The sequence below is a fragment of the Ammodytes marinus genome (assembly GCF_949987685.1).
Source record: "Ammodytes marinus genome assembly, chromosome: 10".
Lineage (NCBI taxonomy): Eukaryota > Metazoa > Chordata > Actinopteri > Uranoscopiformes > Ammodytidae > Ammodytes > Ammodytes marinus.
The window spans coordinates 14507701-14524610 of NC_137214.1; the positions used below are offsets into that span (position 1 = coordinate 14507701).

At 38.6% G+C, this 16910-nt stretch overlaps 2 protein-coding genes across 2 annotated transcripts; both read right to left on the reverse strand.

Moving 5' to 3' along the window:
- Positions 1-390: 390 nt before the first annotated feature.
- On the reverse strand, positions 391-2858 carry LOC307256312 (uncharacterized protein). Its single transcript, XM_080035227.1, has 5 exons — positions 2432-2858; positions 1520-1583; positions 1239-1423; positions 1067-1155; positions 391-962 (listed from the first exon to the last, which is right to left on the reverse strand). The coding sequence occupies exons 1-5, from the start codon at positions 2769-2771 to the stop codon at positions 864-866; spliced, it is 777 nt and encodes a 258-aa protein (XP_079891353.1). The 5' UTR covers positions 2772-2858; the 3' UTR covers positions 391-863.
- Positions 2815-16023, reverse strand: LOC307256940 (uncharacterized protein; the record flags this gene model as incomplete). Its single annotated transcript, XM_080036056.1, has 14 exons — positions 2815-2823; positions 2865-3041; positions 4256-4414; positions 4498-4593; positions 5436-5561; positions 5689-5799; positions 5900-6090; positions 6555-6617; positions 7660-7715; positions 7860-8028; positions 13373-13515; positions 13809-14022; positions 15280-15388; positions 15835-16023. The coding sequence occupies 14 exons, from the start codon at positions 16021-16023 to the stop codon at positions 2815-2817; spliced, it is 1812 nt and encodes a 603-aa protein (XP_079892182.1).
- Positions 16024-16910: the final 887 nt, after the last annotated feature.

Below are 16910 nucleotides of genomic sequence, written 5' to 3' on the forward strand. Positions count from 1 at the left end.
ACTCTATGTTAAACTGCTACAAAATCTCTACGCCCTGTGACTTGGACCAACACATCCTGTTATTAATTCTGTTACACTTCCATAATGTCATTAGCACAAGAAAATAGTTGTTTTTTCATTAAATAAATTATTTTAATACATCTTCCACTACAGGAATTTCCCTAGGTGGAAAAGTAACAATTGAACTGAAAAATTGCTTCAGAGCGAACAAGATTCTGGCATCAGCAACTCATTTGAATATTATATTTACCAATATTTACTATAGAATATATCCTAAAAACTCAGTTAACTCAACACATAGAGCCCAGAAATATCACTGAAGAAACTTTATTAAAATATTTTATTTGGAATTAATTCAAGTTATTTACATTACCACTATTGTCAGTTTGCTTTGATAGTGGTGTAGCCATTTTTGACATTGGTAATTAGCAAATTAGGAGATATTCTATTAAACACAACTGTATTCAGAGTTAATCCGTATACAGACACTCTCACCATAAGTGCTCAAAGTGACAGAACTTTACAGAAATCCACCCCCTCCCCCCTTAAAAATGTGAAGGGTGAAATTCAATTGATATATAGTTTACTCCTGAGTATAACAATGAAAAAACAATATGCAATAACCCTCCTCCAACAAATAAGGTTTCTGGTTTCAGACACAAATGAGTAGGGTTTTGCCTAATCTAGTTCAACTGTACAAAAAAAACTAATACAGGAAATTCACCAAATGTTCACAGCAGTGTCTTCGAGGTAAAAGGTCACAAATGTAAATGCTATTTAAGAGGTTTAATAAATAATTTGATATTCCAAAATCCCCCTTAAAAGGGGGGTAACATTTAAAACAATCACAATCGATTCATAGGTCAGTTGGTGGAGTTGGTCACTTTCTGTAGGGCAGCAGCACTTACATGTAGGGAATGCTCATTTGGAAAAAATTCCCTCAATAGAAACGACAGGAGCATCTGTTATGAAAGACAGGGCAACAACATCAGAATTAGGTGTGTATGCTATAACGAAGAAAAATTAAATACATGCAATAAACAAAAGTTAATATTGTGATACTCACATATACCAGCGTTTTGTTTTCTTCACGGTCCTGAAAAAGATTAAAAACGGACTCCATGTCCGTCTTCTTCAGGACTAGACTATTTGAATCTGTGAAAATAAAAATAAATTTTAGATGATTAATTTCAAAATATCTTGATATTTACTACAAGAACAAAAAAGACGTTGCCTACATTTGGCAGTGATTAGGTTGTGCGCCCGCTCCTTGGTCTCGTTCTTCTCCTCATCGGTGCGAGGAGGAGGTGGTGGTGGTGGTGCTGGTTGAGACTCTGGCCACTGTCTGTCACGCAGAGTGTCGATGTATGTGGCCATCTGAACCTCTGTAGGGTTCATCTTGTTCAGGAAAGAGTTCACTTTTCTGGAGAAGAATAAAACGACAAGAAAATCTTCATTCACAGACAAGAATCCCAAGTTGTAAAATCTTGTCAGGGTTGGAATTCAGCAACATACTTACTTTTTTAAAATAGGCATAACGGGTTTCAAAATGGCGTCAAATATGTTTATGAGAATGGAGTTTCCTGTTAAGACAGACAGATTTTGGGTTTATCTTCAGGAATATCGTAAAAAAGGAACATCAATGTTTTTGAGCAGATTTATAATCAACTTAATAAATGCATGGCCACTAGAGAAACAACTAACTCATGACAAAAACATCCAAGTCCTGAACCAGCAGCTCAACTACGTTTAGCCGCCAGCCATATTTGTCCGTCTAACGGTAACAGCTGAGATTCAAACAGTACATGTGCAGCCAAACAACTAAAGGTAACGCATGGCCAAAAAGCCCTGTACCTACAGGGTTAACATGTTTTTTTATTTACCCGAATCAGATGGTTGTACAGATGGCAAAGCTTCCTCTCCTGCCCGCTTCCCTCAAGGTCACAAGTTGGCTACATGGATAAAGTCACTTGAGTTGTTCATCCCCTAAGGTTTTTGCAGATTAATGCAGCTTCAACACGACTGCCAATGATTTGCTCAAGCTTACTGGCTGTAAAAGTGATGTCCGTCTACCTTCCACTGAGCCACTGGTTCTATTTTATTTCAATACAATTGGGTTAAACGGTTTACTACCAAGCTTGGACTGTCTGAGCTTGTCACAAGCATATGAATATACCTCCCAAAAGACATATTAAAACACCTTATAATACCACATAATGATTAATGAAGCAAACCTAATGTTCACTACCAAGGATTATTAGCTTTGTCAGGTGAGTGTTTAGTCTCTACTGGTTGATTTTATTTAATAGCGCTGCAGTGAACTAGCAAGTAAAACTTGCTGTCCACATGATTTTGAGTAAATGGACTGCAAAGTACAGAAGCACTGCTATAATCCTGAAGCTTCCCTCTTGAGTTTGAACGCTGAGCAAACCTGATATTTCTTTCAGTAGATCAAATATGGCTTTGGTGGCCTCCAGCTGCTCCCGGTTGACTTGGCTCTTCTGACAGTCCTCCCTTCTTGGCAAGGTGCCCTGGTCCTTGGCTTTGGCCTTGATCCCTCCTCCTGACAACCTAAAATTGATCTTCTCTTTTATATTGGACCTCAAAATTAAATTATGCACGGACGGGCTTTCTGCGCCCTCCCCCTTCAGCCCTCCATTTTGGCCGGAGTGTGGCATTGAGTTGGACTCAGCAGGGTTTTCATCACCAGCGGTTCTTGTCAAGACCAGAGACTCTTGTGACCTGGATCGGGTCATTCCTTTGAAAATCATTTTCAAGTGAGAGGTTAAGGGATTCTCAGAGTCCTCGGTTTTGTCATCTGAACTGTTATCATTTGCAGACTGTGGCTCCTTTTGGGTTTTTGCTTCCTGAAATGGTTCAGAGTCAAACATGGAGTAAACAATAGTTGGGACAGTAGGCCCAGTGACAGCATGGCCCTTCCCAGCTGAGGCACTAGGGTCTTCTAAAGGCAAAGCTGTGGATTCAGGTTGTGAAGATGGCGCTGGGATTTCTTTTGGGGATTCTGTCTGAGGGCTACAGTTCTGAAAAAGAGAAGAAAACAGGTTGGGACAATTGACCCTAAGGCACACACACTAGCAGCTAACAGATCCATAATAACTGAAGAAAATAAATAAATAGGTTCAGTAAGAAATGGAAACAAGGCAACACTGTACCAAAAAAGTCCATCAGGGCAAAACACTAACTCCATTTGTTCATTATTTGTCTCCTTTTCCCCGCCGTTCAATGTTCTATACCTAATAGTTTTAGTTTATCTTCAGAATATTAAGAAATAGAACATTGAAACTAAAAACATGAAAAGGAGGCAAACATATTTGTAAATAAGCCAACGATTTATGCAAATTACTTACCAAAGGCGAGTGATGCCAGCAATAATGCCTTCCTAAACAGAAAAATTGTGTATACCTATCTATTGGTAACCAGGTCAAATCTGAACCAGGTTCTATAAACTGTCAAGGATGTTTACACGGAACAGTTTGATGAATCATTTTACTTTTAGCTTATATGAGTTTGTTTAAACTGTGTCTGATTGTCTCACATTGTTCTTGCCCCATTAGAAAACATTTTAACTTGGTAAACAACATATTTCTATTACTATGTTTTATTATTATGATTGAGAATTACAGCTATAAATACAAAAGTAAGACTCAGGTTTTAAAGGTCACATATTATGCTAAATGCACTTTTTAAATGTGTTCTAACATATCCATGGTTCCACGGTGTGCCTAGAGACTGCCAAAATATTTTAAAAAATAACAATCTCTCCTTTTCTCACTCTCCCCCTTTCTGAAACCCCCACCCCTCCCCCCAATATACTCCAATCAGAATTATCCTCGTTTCTGACCTCAAAAACTGGAAAGCCAGAAGCTTCCACTGTGCAGCCCACACCCCTATTTCTTATTGGTCCACGGCCCTGACAGACAGAGGGCGAGGCGTATCTGGCTTCGCTTACGGACAGGGGGCGCGGGGAGCTCAAAGATTGTATATTTACGAGGGGAGCTGCAGCTCTTTTTAAAAAATAGGCCATTGTGAGATTAGCTGAACATCAGCACAGTACAATAAATTATCTGAAAGTTTTTTTCAGCAAACAATTAAAGAAAAACGTATTAGGGACCACTAAGACCATATAATATGGTGTATAATAGAACCGAAAAGTGTATAATATGGGAGCTTTAATAAACCAGAATCCTTTTTTAAAGATGACAACTTAAAAAAAAGCAGAAATGTGAAACTTTACCTCTTCTTCCTCTTGTCCTGGAGTGAGGAAGTAAGCCAGGCCACTCAGAATGTGCCACACGCCTCCATGCTGTTCCTCCTCATTCAGCAGTATGTCAAGTGGACAGAGGAACTGAAAAACTGGTTGAATGTGGCCGATGTACTCATCAGAAACCAATTCCTAGAAAAAAAATGGGTTTCTCATCACACATGAACACATAATTACTAGTCATACATGAAGATATAATTACTGGTATCTTTCACCTGCAGGAAGTGCTCCACTGATAGCCTGGCTTCTTCTTTGACCTCTTCTTTGACCTCTGACTCCTCCAGCGCCAGGACTGTGGGCAGACTTGAATCCTGAAATTTTAAATAAATAAATAAACATGTTTGTTTAACTTCAACTTCGGTAAGCAGTTAAAACAACTATTTTCTCTCAAGTCAAAGGAACAAATCCTGAGAACCATAAAATATTATTCTGTCAGTACACATTGTGATCTGCTGTTTTGTCTTCAAAGGGAATTCAAATCAAAAGTTTAATACTGGGTGAAGTTTTATTTGCCTTGTCAGCTTAGACAAAGTTACTCTATAAATGTCTTTAATATTTTCTCAATTTGGTAGATCTTTTTTCCCTGTACATGTAAGAATATGTCATCCATATAATAAAACATATTCCACGATCTTGACATTTCTGCAATCACTTTATATTTGAGAAAAAAGCCCCAGAGCAAACACAGGCTTGAAATGAGTGTTTATCCCAACAAGTTATTTGATACACTATTCATCAGGAAGAATGTTTAATGAAAATAACTACAATGGTTTCAATATATTGGCATAAGCTGCCTTGTGTATAATTGTCATGGTTTGGTGTTTGCCGTCTTGCAACTTGGACATCAAGTCAGTGGGTCAAATTACCTAAATTCATTGATGAAACATGTAGCCCTCTGCACACAAATACTGTCCTGTTTGGTCGGAAGTAGGTGATGGAAAGCCAATTAAAACAGAGCGTCATTGATCATGATCTATTCATAAAATATTTCAATAAATAGCAGGACATTTTAAGTTGGCCCACATCAGATTTGTAATGCAGCAAACACTTTAATTAACAGAGCACTTACAAGAAAACATCTGGCTATACAACATGGTTTGATTTTACTAACAGTGTGTAGGCGTTGCACTCAGTTGGCAGTTTATTATTTTACCTGCCATCTGTTGCGAAAGTGTAAAACATCCATATAGGTCTTTTTGATGTCCCAATGTAGGTTTTCTGGGCTTTCCTTCTCCTCTAGGTGAAGGGTGAAGGTGAGCTCCTCGTCCTCCCAGTCAGCCTAAAACACAGTTAACTTACTTACAATCTGGATCAAACATTAACATACCATGCATTTTACAGAGCCCCAGCATACGGGTGACAAGCCTCCAGGACATTCCACACCGTCAATGATATCTATAACTCACATGAGGAATGCTGACAGCCCAGTGGCCAACGCGCCACATCTCATAAGACAGCTTGAATTCCATCATGTCCTCTTGGACGCTTGTCAGGAAGCTCTCCAGATCGCAATCCTCCTAATGGTGTTTGGCACAAAATAAAGCGACAATGAATATGTCATCCTTCACACATTGTCCTATTCATTTGAATACATTGTGTCAGCTGCAGCAGACTCACCTCGTCAGAGTCCTGCTGGCTGTGATCGGAGCCCTCTCCGTTACCGTCATCCTCACCATTGAACACCGCACCCCGCCTCTCGCTGATCCGTAAAAACAGCTCCTGCTCCTTCTCTTTCATCTTCTTCTTCTTGGCCTTTTTGACCGTCATCTTGTCCACAAATTTTGACCATCCTTGTTTTAACTTGTAACCTGAAAAAAACACAGAGAAAATTCCAAACCTATGCCATTGGTACATTACCTTTTGTTTTTCAACTGTCTCTTGTACCTTTTAACTTTATTGTGTACAACTGAAGAAGCAATGTCCTATTCTGACATAATGAGGTTTTTTTCACATGAAGAGAAAGCAAAGGGCTGTCACTGGGTTTTAATAAGGGCTTAGCCCCCAGGTGATCCCTATGATGTGAGTGCGCAAAGTGCCTAGCAAAATTGTTGCTTTTTGCAGAAGTTACTGTCATGATAGCATTGCTACCAGAAGCTTTCCACATCAGTATAACAAACCATCTGCCACCTTCCGTGAAAAGCAAAAGTATTTAATTCATAATTGTCATACTGTGGGTTCAAAAACTGTGCATAAAATAGTGAATTTCAGGGCACAGAAAGGGAGAGTCTTAAAATGACTTCCTGTTGCTAACGTCAAAAACAGCATAACTTACACGGTGTGGTCTGAAGAACTAAGGTTCTCTTTCTCTTTCTGGCTGGTTCGCTGAACTTTGTGTCTGAAGAAGACAGAAGGCATAACTTTCTAGTTAACTCGTGAATTTACAATAAGAAGCTAAGTAGCTCCCTGAGGCTTTGTTTACTGACATTTCTTTATCGCCTGCAGTAAGTCTACTGATCAATAGACGTAGCCTGAGTAAACAAACGCATGTATCTGCCCACTTATGGTGCGTTCAAGTAACGGGGACATAGACATCATATTTTTTTGTTAATGTATATTAAGTGTATGGTGTATGTACGCACACGTACATGAGCAGCACATTCTACCTTGGCAACAATTTGACAGTAAATCTGTATTTGTTTTTCTGCGTTGTGAGCAAGTGCAGTGTGCAGCGGAGCATCTCTATAGCTGAAAAATTATTCACCCCATTCATTATGCATCTGAGCATTGAAAGCAAGATTAATTATCCAATGCTGAACGTTATAATCAATGCGATGGCCTGCCGATTAATAAATATCCCAACAGACTTAAATCCTTCAGATGACAGATTAAGGAATATGATTGCATTCTTTTTCTGAATTTATGATGTGATCATTAAAAAAATATATAAAAAAAACACCATTATCAATATACCCAGTTCATTTTAATGGAATCATCAATTCTTATTCAGTCATCATTGCTGCAGGATTGTTTGCAATACAACGAGATAGGAGTTGCTTTAAGGGAGAACAGAAATTAAGTGATTTGCCATTCCCCTTGATCTTTGTTTATTGAGCTGTCTATACCAACAAACAAAAGAAACATGGGATTACTTATGGACTAAAAGGCAGGCTGGTAAAGAAAATTATCTTTTGGAGGTAGCCGATAACACGCTGCTATTCATCCAACAGTCGTACAAAAAGTTATGCAAGCACCATCTTCTGCTTCCATAAACTACTCCATCTGCCTCTATCAAGTCTCATTCGAAAGGTGTTCTCATTGGGAACCAGTTTGGGATCAAATTAACTGCTCCTACAGATTAAAATGTTACATGGCTTGGAAGTAAATCCAACTTTTAATTAATAAATTATTGAATGTTGAATAACAATATCAAAACACACCTTTTACTTTGGTCTTGATCCCGGTGCCATTGCAAATCCCTACTCCCGCCGAGCTCCTACAAAATCAAAAAGGACAACAAAAAAAACGCAAATCCGGGTCAGTTTCAAATTCAAAACACAGAAGGTGGATTTTACGGTGGTTGCTCTGAGGCTCGATAGGACAAGGTCAAGCCGGGGTGCAGGAGATGACAGCCACTCACACTTGACTGCCCTCGCTATCGCCCTCCTGTAAAGCCAGAGAGATTGGATCCAGGTCTGATCCACAGAGATCCTCCATGGAGCCTCTGGGAGTCACGCTGTCCAGCTGGCTCACCACCAGCTGGTTCAGGTTGTCTGGGTTGGACAGCCATGTCACCAACAGGCCCAAACCTGAAGTAAAAATAAACGCTTCATTAGACCAACAAATACTATTTGTCATGACATAAAACACAATCTGGAGGCAAACTATTCACATTTTAATAATCATCGGATACCGCCCAAACCTAATGTATATAGGGGAAGGTGGGGTGATTTGTGCATTTTGGAAGTTGCAAAACCCCTTGTTTCTAGAAAACCGTGGAAGAAATTGGAAATGTGACCACATATTTAAGAAGAGCCATCCATTTGACTCATCCTGTAAAGAAGGGAGACACAAGGAATAAGATATAAGCACATTTAAGCTCAAAAAACTGTGTTTTGCCTTTCAAAGTAAAATTTCCATGATCAAGGTTTTTTGATTATTGTGTCTGAACAATTATAGACACGTTTGAAAACATTTGACACATGTTTTAGTGCTTTGGTATGCTACACTTTGAGTCTATATAGTTAGCACAATGTCAACCCTAAATTGCTGCATCATGCCTATTATCCAAAATTCTGGGGATGGGGTGATTTGTGCGCAAGGGCCTGGGTGAGTTATAAGTAAGTAAGTAAGTAAAATGTATTTATAAAAGCACATTTATGACAGTTTGCACTGTCCAAAGTGCTGTACATAGTGCATTCAGTAGGTAAACAATGAAGGTAAAATAACAATAACCAAAATAAAAGACGTAAAGCCCATACATCCACATAAACACAGATAGTAGTGCAGAGGTAAGTAAGTAGTGCAGAGGTTAATGGGGAGGAAACACCAGGGTGTACATATGGGTTTTGAGCCTTGATTTAAAGGCAGAAATGTAGGGGGAATCACATTTGTCAGGTGGCAGTGGGTTCCACAAGCACGGAGCAACTAGTGCAAAGTACATTTCTGAGAGTTGTGCCAGTGGCATGGCTGTATACGCTGGTCACCAAAAGAAAGTGATAGTCTACAGTAGCTCAGGAGAGAGTGACATCTCAATTCCACTTAACGACACCACTGATGAGAGTTCAGATGGCCAGAAAGATGATGATGGTGACTTTGTCATTGTGACACAATGACGCACAAATCACCCCACTACGTGGGGTGATTTGTGCGACAAGACAACTTTTTTTCCGAAAGCTATATTTCTTAAACAGTTTATTCCAGATCCAAAGTTTTTATTGCCAGGGATGCACAACATCCTGAAATATATGTACATATTTGAGTTGGAGACATAACTGTCAAGGCCTCACTTTAACCCTTAGGGCCCGTTATAATATTAGGCACACTCGTACCGCTAAGGTCCGTAAAATGGACATTTCCTTGAGGTAGCTATAAAAAATATTATACATTATTTTTTTTCTACTTTTTTTTTGCCAATTCTTTTCCCCCACATCTGCCCTAACTATTAATATAAAATATTCATGAATTTTAAAAGATGTTAACCCTTTAAATGCCAGGTTTTGGTCATGATGCCATCGTATTTTAGATGAAAAAAACTGAAAAACTGAAATATTTTCAATATACTACATGCAAACTAATTTTTTTTGTGTTGAATTATTAGGCCTGTGATGTGTCAATGATGAGCAGCAAAACTGATTTTCAGGCATTATTATTTTTTGTGCAGTGTCAAATACTCACACTCGTACCGCTAAGGTCCGTAAAATGGACATTTCCTTGAGGTAGCTATAAAAAATATTATACATTCATTTTTTTCTACTTTTTTTTTGCCAATTCTTTTCCCCTACATCTGCCCTAACTATTAATATAAAATATTCATGAATTTTAAAAGATGTTAACCCTTTAAATGCCAGGTTTTGGTCATGATGCCATCGTATTTTAGATGAAAAAAACTGAAAAACTGAAATATTTTCAATATACTACATGCAAACTAATTTTTTTTGTGTTGAATTATTAGGCCTGTGATGTGTCAATGATGAGCAGCAAAACTGATTTTCAGGCATTATTATTTTTTGTGCAGTGTCAAATACTCACACTCGTACCGCTAAGGTCCGTAAAATGGACATTTCCTTGAGGTAGCTATAAAAAATATTATACATTCATTTTTTTCTACTTTTTTTTTGCCAATTCTTTTCCCCTACATCTGCCCTAACTATTAATATAAAATATTCATGAATTTTAAAAGATGTTAACCCTTTAAATGCCAGGTTTTGGTCATGATGCCATCGTATTTTAGATGAAAAAAACTGAAAAACTGAAATATTTTCAATATACTACATGCAAACTAATTTTTTTTGTGTTGAATTATTAGGCCTGTGATGTGTCAATGATGAGCAGCAAAACTGATTTTCAGGCATTATTATTTTTTGTGCAGTGTCAAATACTCACACTCGTACCGCTAAGGTCCGTAAAATGGACATTTCATTGAGGTAGCTATAAAAAATGTTATACAATCTTTTTTTTTACTTGTTTTTTGCCAATTATTTTCCCCTACATCTGCCCTAACTATTAATATAAAATAGTCATGAATTTTAAAAGATGTTAACCCGTTAATTGCCAGGTTTTGGTCATGATGACATTGTATTTTGGAGGAAAAAACTGAAAATGTTTATTATTTTCAATATACTACATGCAAACTAATTTTTTTTGTATTGAATTATTGGGCCTGGGATATGTCAATGCTGAGCAGCAACACAGATATTTAGGCATTATTATTTTTTGTACAGTGTAATAAACTGACACTCATACCGCTAAGGTACGTAAAATGGACTTTTGAAAAAGGTAGCTATAAAACATATTATACATCGATATTTTTCCAACTTTTTTAGGCTTGAATTTTAAACCAACATCAGTACTAATCATAAATTGAATTTTTGTGTTAGGAAAAGAACCTCACCTGCAGTCCATGCACATTTTCCACTCTTTTTGTTATTATCCAGAAGTGAACAGTGAACGGGCCAAGAACAGTGTAACAGGGACATCATTGGCTAAATAAAGTTGTGTGTATGAGAGAGACTGTGTGTGTGTGTGTGTGTGTGTGTGTGTGTGTGTGTGTGTGTGTGTGTGTGTATGTATCCCCATGACCTAGACATTATGAGCAAAAGGCTAGTGGTTTTCAAGTGGCACTGTTTTCATTCACTCTGTTCCATGTGTAGTTTTTCATGCAGAGGTTCAAAATCCCTCTAAAGATGACTTTGTATAAATGCACAGCACACACACCTACCTGAGGTCCATACACACAAGCATGTGCAGTGCACTGCTTCAAATAAGTTAAAACATGGGCCATCTTCAATCACATCAAAGGTGCAGCCGTCAGAGACACATAACAAGTCGTTGAGCTGTTTACACAGCTGCCATTGAAACCAGAGTTTCAAAGCAAACTGTGGAACTAGTTATTTCTTACCTGGCAATATGGAGGGAGCCTTTACACAAGAAGTACATAAAGCTTTGGAAACAGTGATGGAGTCTGATTCTGATAGCGAGTAATAGGAATCTGACACAGACAAAGGTTGCGTTCCGAATCGCATACTTTCTACTATATAGTATGTAGAAAAAAGATTTAGGATGTCCCGATTCTTATGGCCAGATTTAGGATGGTTAGAAGTACCCGGATGTCCTACTTCATGCGGCCAAGATTGTTAGTGTTGAAAAGTGCATCCTATTTGGGCGATTCTGACCCACAATCCAGTGCGCACGTGAAGTGACGTCACATCGACGAAGCCTCCATATGAAAACAAACGGGGATGCGACGGATATAAAAGCAAGAGGCAAGATCAAGGCGCAATGTTATGATGAAATAAGAGAGTAAAGTATGTCCCAATAGTATGCCTACTGCATCCTAACTAGATTCTTTTTATCGTCGGATGTAGTATGTAGAATAGAAAAAAGAAAGAGTATGAGATTCGGAACGCAACCACTGTGTCTGAAACCTCCATTAACGCGTAACAGGTGGGTCCCTGTACCATTCCAGTGGCTGCAGAAGAATATCTCTGTGTATGGGTGTTGGTGGGGCCAACTGAATTCTCCACTACTGAAAGTCAGAGGAAACATCCCAGCTCTGGAGGAGGATTCAGAGTAAATGAAAACAGTGCCACTTGAAAACCACTAGCCTTTTGCTCATAATGTCATAGGTCATGGATATACACACACACACACACACACACACACACACACACACACACACACACACACACACGTGCACACACACCCACATACACACACACACACACACACACACACTCCTCAGGGTTAAAGCTAAAGGGAGAGGAAGGGGGGATTGTGACAGTGCTATCTAGTGGAAATAGCCTGTTTTTTCTCCATATGCCAAATATGGTCATAATGACGTAACATGGTGGAGAGTAGTAAAAATGATCAATTCCAAGGTAGAAACCAGATTGACACCCAGATATAAAAAAATGCATCAATTATGCTTTAATGGCAGTGTGTTGAAAAAATGGTGTTTGAATGGGTGTTAATGGACGTTTTATGGACCTTAGCAGTCTGAATGTAACTCTTGTTTGTATACAGTGTATTTTAGCCTTACTGTAGGAGCTGAGCTGGAAATAACATTATCATATAAAAATACACTTCCTTACCAGTTTTCATGCCATATGCATGAACACAGCCAAAATTATCCAAAAAAAGAAAAATGAAATGTCCGTAAAATGGACCAACGGGCCCTAAGGGTTAAAATCACTTTGAGTAAAAAGTTGCACAAATCACCCCACCTTCCCCTATAGGAATATATAAAAACAAAATCAAAGGTTTCCCAGAATATCAAACTATTACTACTACTTTGGCAGATGAGCCCTTTTGAAACAATTCTTTGTACATCTAATTTAGTAATGTGCAGCTGAGCATAAATGGCACAAATCTAAAAAAATGTAAGCAAAGTACTGTTATCCTCATATCCTCAATATGGATAAGAGCAACCAGAATATCACAAAGAATATGCAACCTAATTTTTTCTGTAAAAGCCTTGTGTAATTTGCCAACTGTTGCAAATGATTGTAAACACTTAATTATGACACTTAAATTATGCATCTATGTAAATTTTTTCCCCCAGAAATTAGCAGTTCCCAGCTGCCAAGATGAAGAGGCATCTGGTAAATGCAGATATCGCTGTGACTACAGTTATAAAATTTACTTATTGTAGCTGAGCTACGTGCATAATTGCAAAAACCTGCTGCTCAGCAAGACTACCACAAGATAAGACATTTAATCTGTTACTAATGTAAGAGAACCCTAAAGGGAATTGGCAATTCACTATGAGAAAGCGACTGCCTTTTATGTAAACCCAAAATTCATGTCCTAAGCTCAAAAAAGCCATTGACAAAAATGGATTACATACATCTCACACTTGTAAAAGAAGTCTTGGGAGGTTTAGCGCTTCTGTATGCTGTATTCCTGCAGAGAAGCAATTTGATGTCGTCTTACCCTTTAAAGCAATTATCTCATTTAAGGCACAGCGGATGACTTTGTGGCCCCAAAAAGATTCGTGAAAGAGGTTACGTATCAGAGCGTCAGAAAACTCTCGGAGAACCTCGATCTCCTCTGCTCTGGAAGTGAACAAGAACTCTCTGAAACAGAAAACAAAAGTACTTTACCGAATCGTATCACCACGTCTCATTGACAATAGCTCGATCTAAATATTAAATCCAATATGATACAAAACATCACCTTGCATAGGAATTACCTATTTGGATGTCATTGCAGCTATGATCTTGTAAAAGTAAGGTAAATGATTCATGGGTGATAAAAAAAAGGATGGAAGGGATTTATAGAGTCCAGACAGATTACTGGGTGCAAAGAGTAACTGAAGCAGCCCGAGTCATTTTAAGTTTAGTCATTTTTAGTAGGCGTGAAGTCTCACCTGTCAGGCTGCTTTGCATTATGCAAGTGCTGAGTCAGAATCTTAATGGAGCCGACGGCCGCCTGGCAAACATCAAAGTCTTTAGCTCGCTCAATGATCCTGTCGAATAGAAAGTCGAGTTCCCTGCTGAGCACCTGGTGCAGAGGTTGGCGCTCACACGGCTCTGAGACGCCGTACCATGGCAGCAACAGGCAAGCGTAGGCACACTCAAACACTGGAGGAGAGCAGTCACAAATAAAGTCCATAGTTAACCAGAGCTACCACGCTCATATCCTCAACATCAAAACTCAAGGGCTGCAGCGGCTTTAAAGCTTGTTTGGTAATATTCAAGCTCTCCTTTTTTTTGTATGGCTCCTGCACCCCTATCCAAAGTTTTTATTTCAAAACTCAGCACAAATAATCATGACAGTATTCTCCTCTAAACACGAGGAGTTGACGGGGAGATGAACACAGGTCTAGGCATCGTAAACATACACGGAGGGGTTTCATTTTTACAGCAACGTAATTTGATTTATCTCATGAAGAGAATTGCTGACAGTTTAAAGTGCTGATATGGTGCTTCAGGCATTTCTGTCTGTGGTCAAGAGGAAGATTTCCTCTTTCTCTGAGAAATGCATTTTTAAAAACAGGATTTTTCATATTTTACATAGACTTAATATTAAGAAGGGTAAAAACAAGGTTGAATAAAATCACTATAGTATTAGGCCTTATATTATGCCTTATATTTTCCAGTTGTGTTTCTGTGTACAAACATGTGAAATATTGATTTTCTTATAGCCTAAAACAGTTCTATAATAATATTTAACAGATTTGTAATTTTGTATGTATTCTGGGTTCCTATGCAGCTTTATACCTTTTAAGAAACTTCAGACAAGATTTTTTTTAAAGAAAAAAAAAATATATAATGTATGAATGCAAAGTGACTGGGTTTAAAAAGGTGCTAAAGAATGAAAATAAATCAATGCCTTAAAAGTTGCAAAAATAGAAACCAAAATCAACCTGGACAAATGGCTCATTTTACGTATATCACACTACATTTTTCAATGGCTTAATCTGGCAATAGTCTGACCTAAATCTTGAGCAACTTGACTCAATCATGCACATAAACAAGATTGCAAAGCAAAAACATCTCTGATACCGGCGACACAACATCCTACTTCCTCACCACACCACAACCTAATTCAACACAATGAGGGCGGGTGTGTTTTTCATATTTTTCTGGTTTTATTTCAAGCTCCTCCTCGCTTCATGTAACATGAGCTCCAGCTGCAGCTGTGCCTAATATACAGAGCTGTCCTTTTCTACTGTGTCAAGTAAAAACAGACCTTATCTTTGCTGACAGAAAACACCCTCAAGTCACAAGCAGACAAGTGAGCTTTTCATGATACGCTGACTCCTCCATGCAAAGTGTCTTTAACCTGCAAAGACTAACGTGTTTGCAGCATTATCTTCTGTGTATAATATGCCTCACCTTGCTGTAGAGACCTCTTCACAAGAGGATACTGAGACTCTGGGGGTTCATCCTGCCCACTGTTTTCTCTGTCTGTTAAGTCCCCAAGCAACTCATCCTCACAAAGTTCCTGTGAAAAACAGAACAATTAGTGGACTAGCAGGGATTGAGAAGGCAGTTTAAAAAAAGAGAAGTGAAAGTAGTGTAGTGTTGAACTCTAGTTGACCGTGATGTACTGTATGTAATGAGCAAAAACAGGTCTAGGTATTGGCCCCTCAGGCTATGGAGGTCTTTACATCAATATTTGACTGTGTAACCTAGCCTTCAAGTTAGTTTACAGACTTACTTTGCTCTAGCCATTAGGCATACTTATCAACACATATTAAAGAGAAGAAGGCGTCATATGGAAATGATAGGCCTAATTGGACGCTAAGATCAACAAATGCATGTCACGCTCACACTTTCAATAGCTCAATATTTTAAAACACAGCATGACAACAGTGGTCTTAAAAAGCAATTGGCCTACAATTTACCCCTGAATAAAAGACAATGTTGCTAAAATGCCAAATGTGATACCTTGGAAGGGTTTTGTCTAATCTCCTCTTCAGTTTGAGTGCTGCTCTCTCGCCCACTATTTCCGAACACCAGCGGGGTAGAAAAAGCAAAGAGGGCGCAGATAATGTACTGTGTCAATGTGCGACCGCAGTCCGAAAAATACCACACAAAGCCAAGAGTTATGGCGATGGAGAAGCGCCATACATACATCTTCCCTTCTTACAACAGGCTGTTTTCGCTCGTGTCGCTCACTTTGAGCAAATGTGTGTTGCACACAGCCCGAGCTCGTTGGTTCTCCCGCATATTCAAAGCAGAGGAGAACAAGCTGTTTAATAGAAAAAATGCGAAGAGGAACGGCGGAAACAGGGGGAACTTCATAAAGCTGCTTGAACGCGACGCTGTGATTGGCTGCAGGCCGCACGCGCGTGTTTGCTGTTAATTATGAACAGATGCCATCTACAGGTTACACAGCTTTACCTGACAACAGCACGAGCCACCTATCTACCTAGATATATACAGTAATTGTCGGTCTATTTACCTAGGGAAAGGTGAAAAAGTAAGTGGTATTATACATTTTTTATTATTATATTATATTAGAGCCTATATTATATACAGTATGTACATTTTCTATATCAGAATTGAAATTGCTCAAAACTACTTGTTTATCTTTCCCATCATCTAGTAACATAAGCGCGTCATAAAAAGAAGTGTGTTCTCATTCTTTTGACCAAATCCCAAATGCTTAGACCGATACATGCAAAGGAGGATTATGTACAATTGGCTACTTTTTCCAACATAATCAATTGCTAATGTCATGTTGATGAAAATGTATTATACTACTCTGTTGAATAGTCATACCCCCCATAACCTCTAGGCATTAGTTCATTCCATAAATCCTTTCATGCAAAATGGTTCAGCCGGTTGTCATAATCTGTCAAGCATATTTTCTGGCTTACGTTTGTATTAGTTTTTATTTTGTTAGTGTGTCCTCACGGCTCCCTGTACCTGGATGAGGCTTGCTTCAAGTTGGCCAAAAGCAAAAGTTTTAAAAGTCATCATGGCTACAGAGCTACTGTTTGTCAGTGTGATTGGGTGAC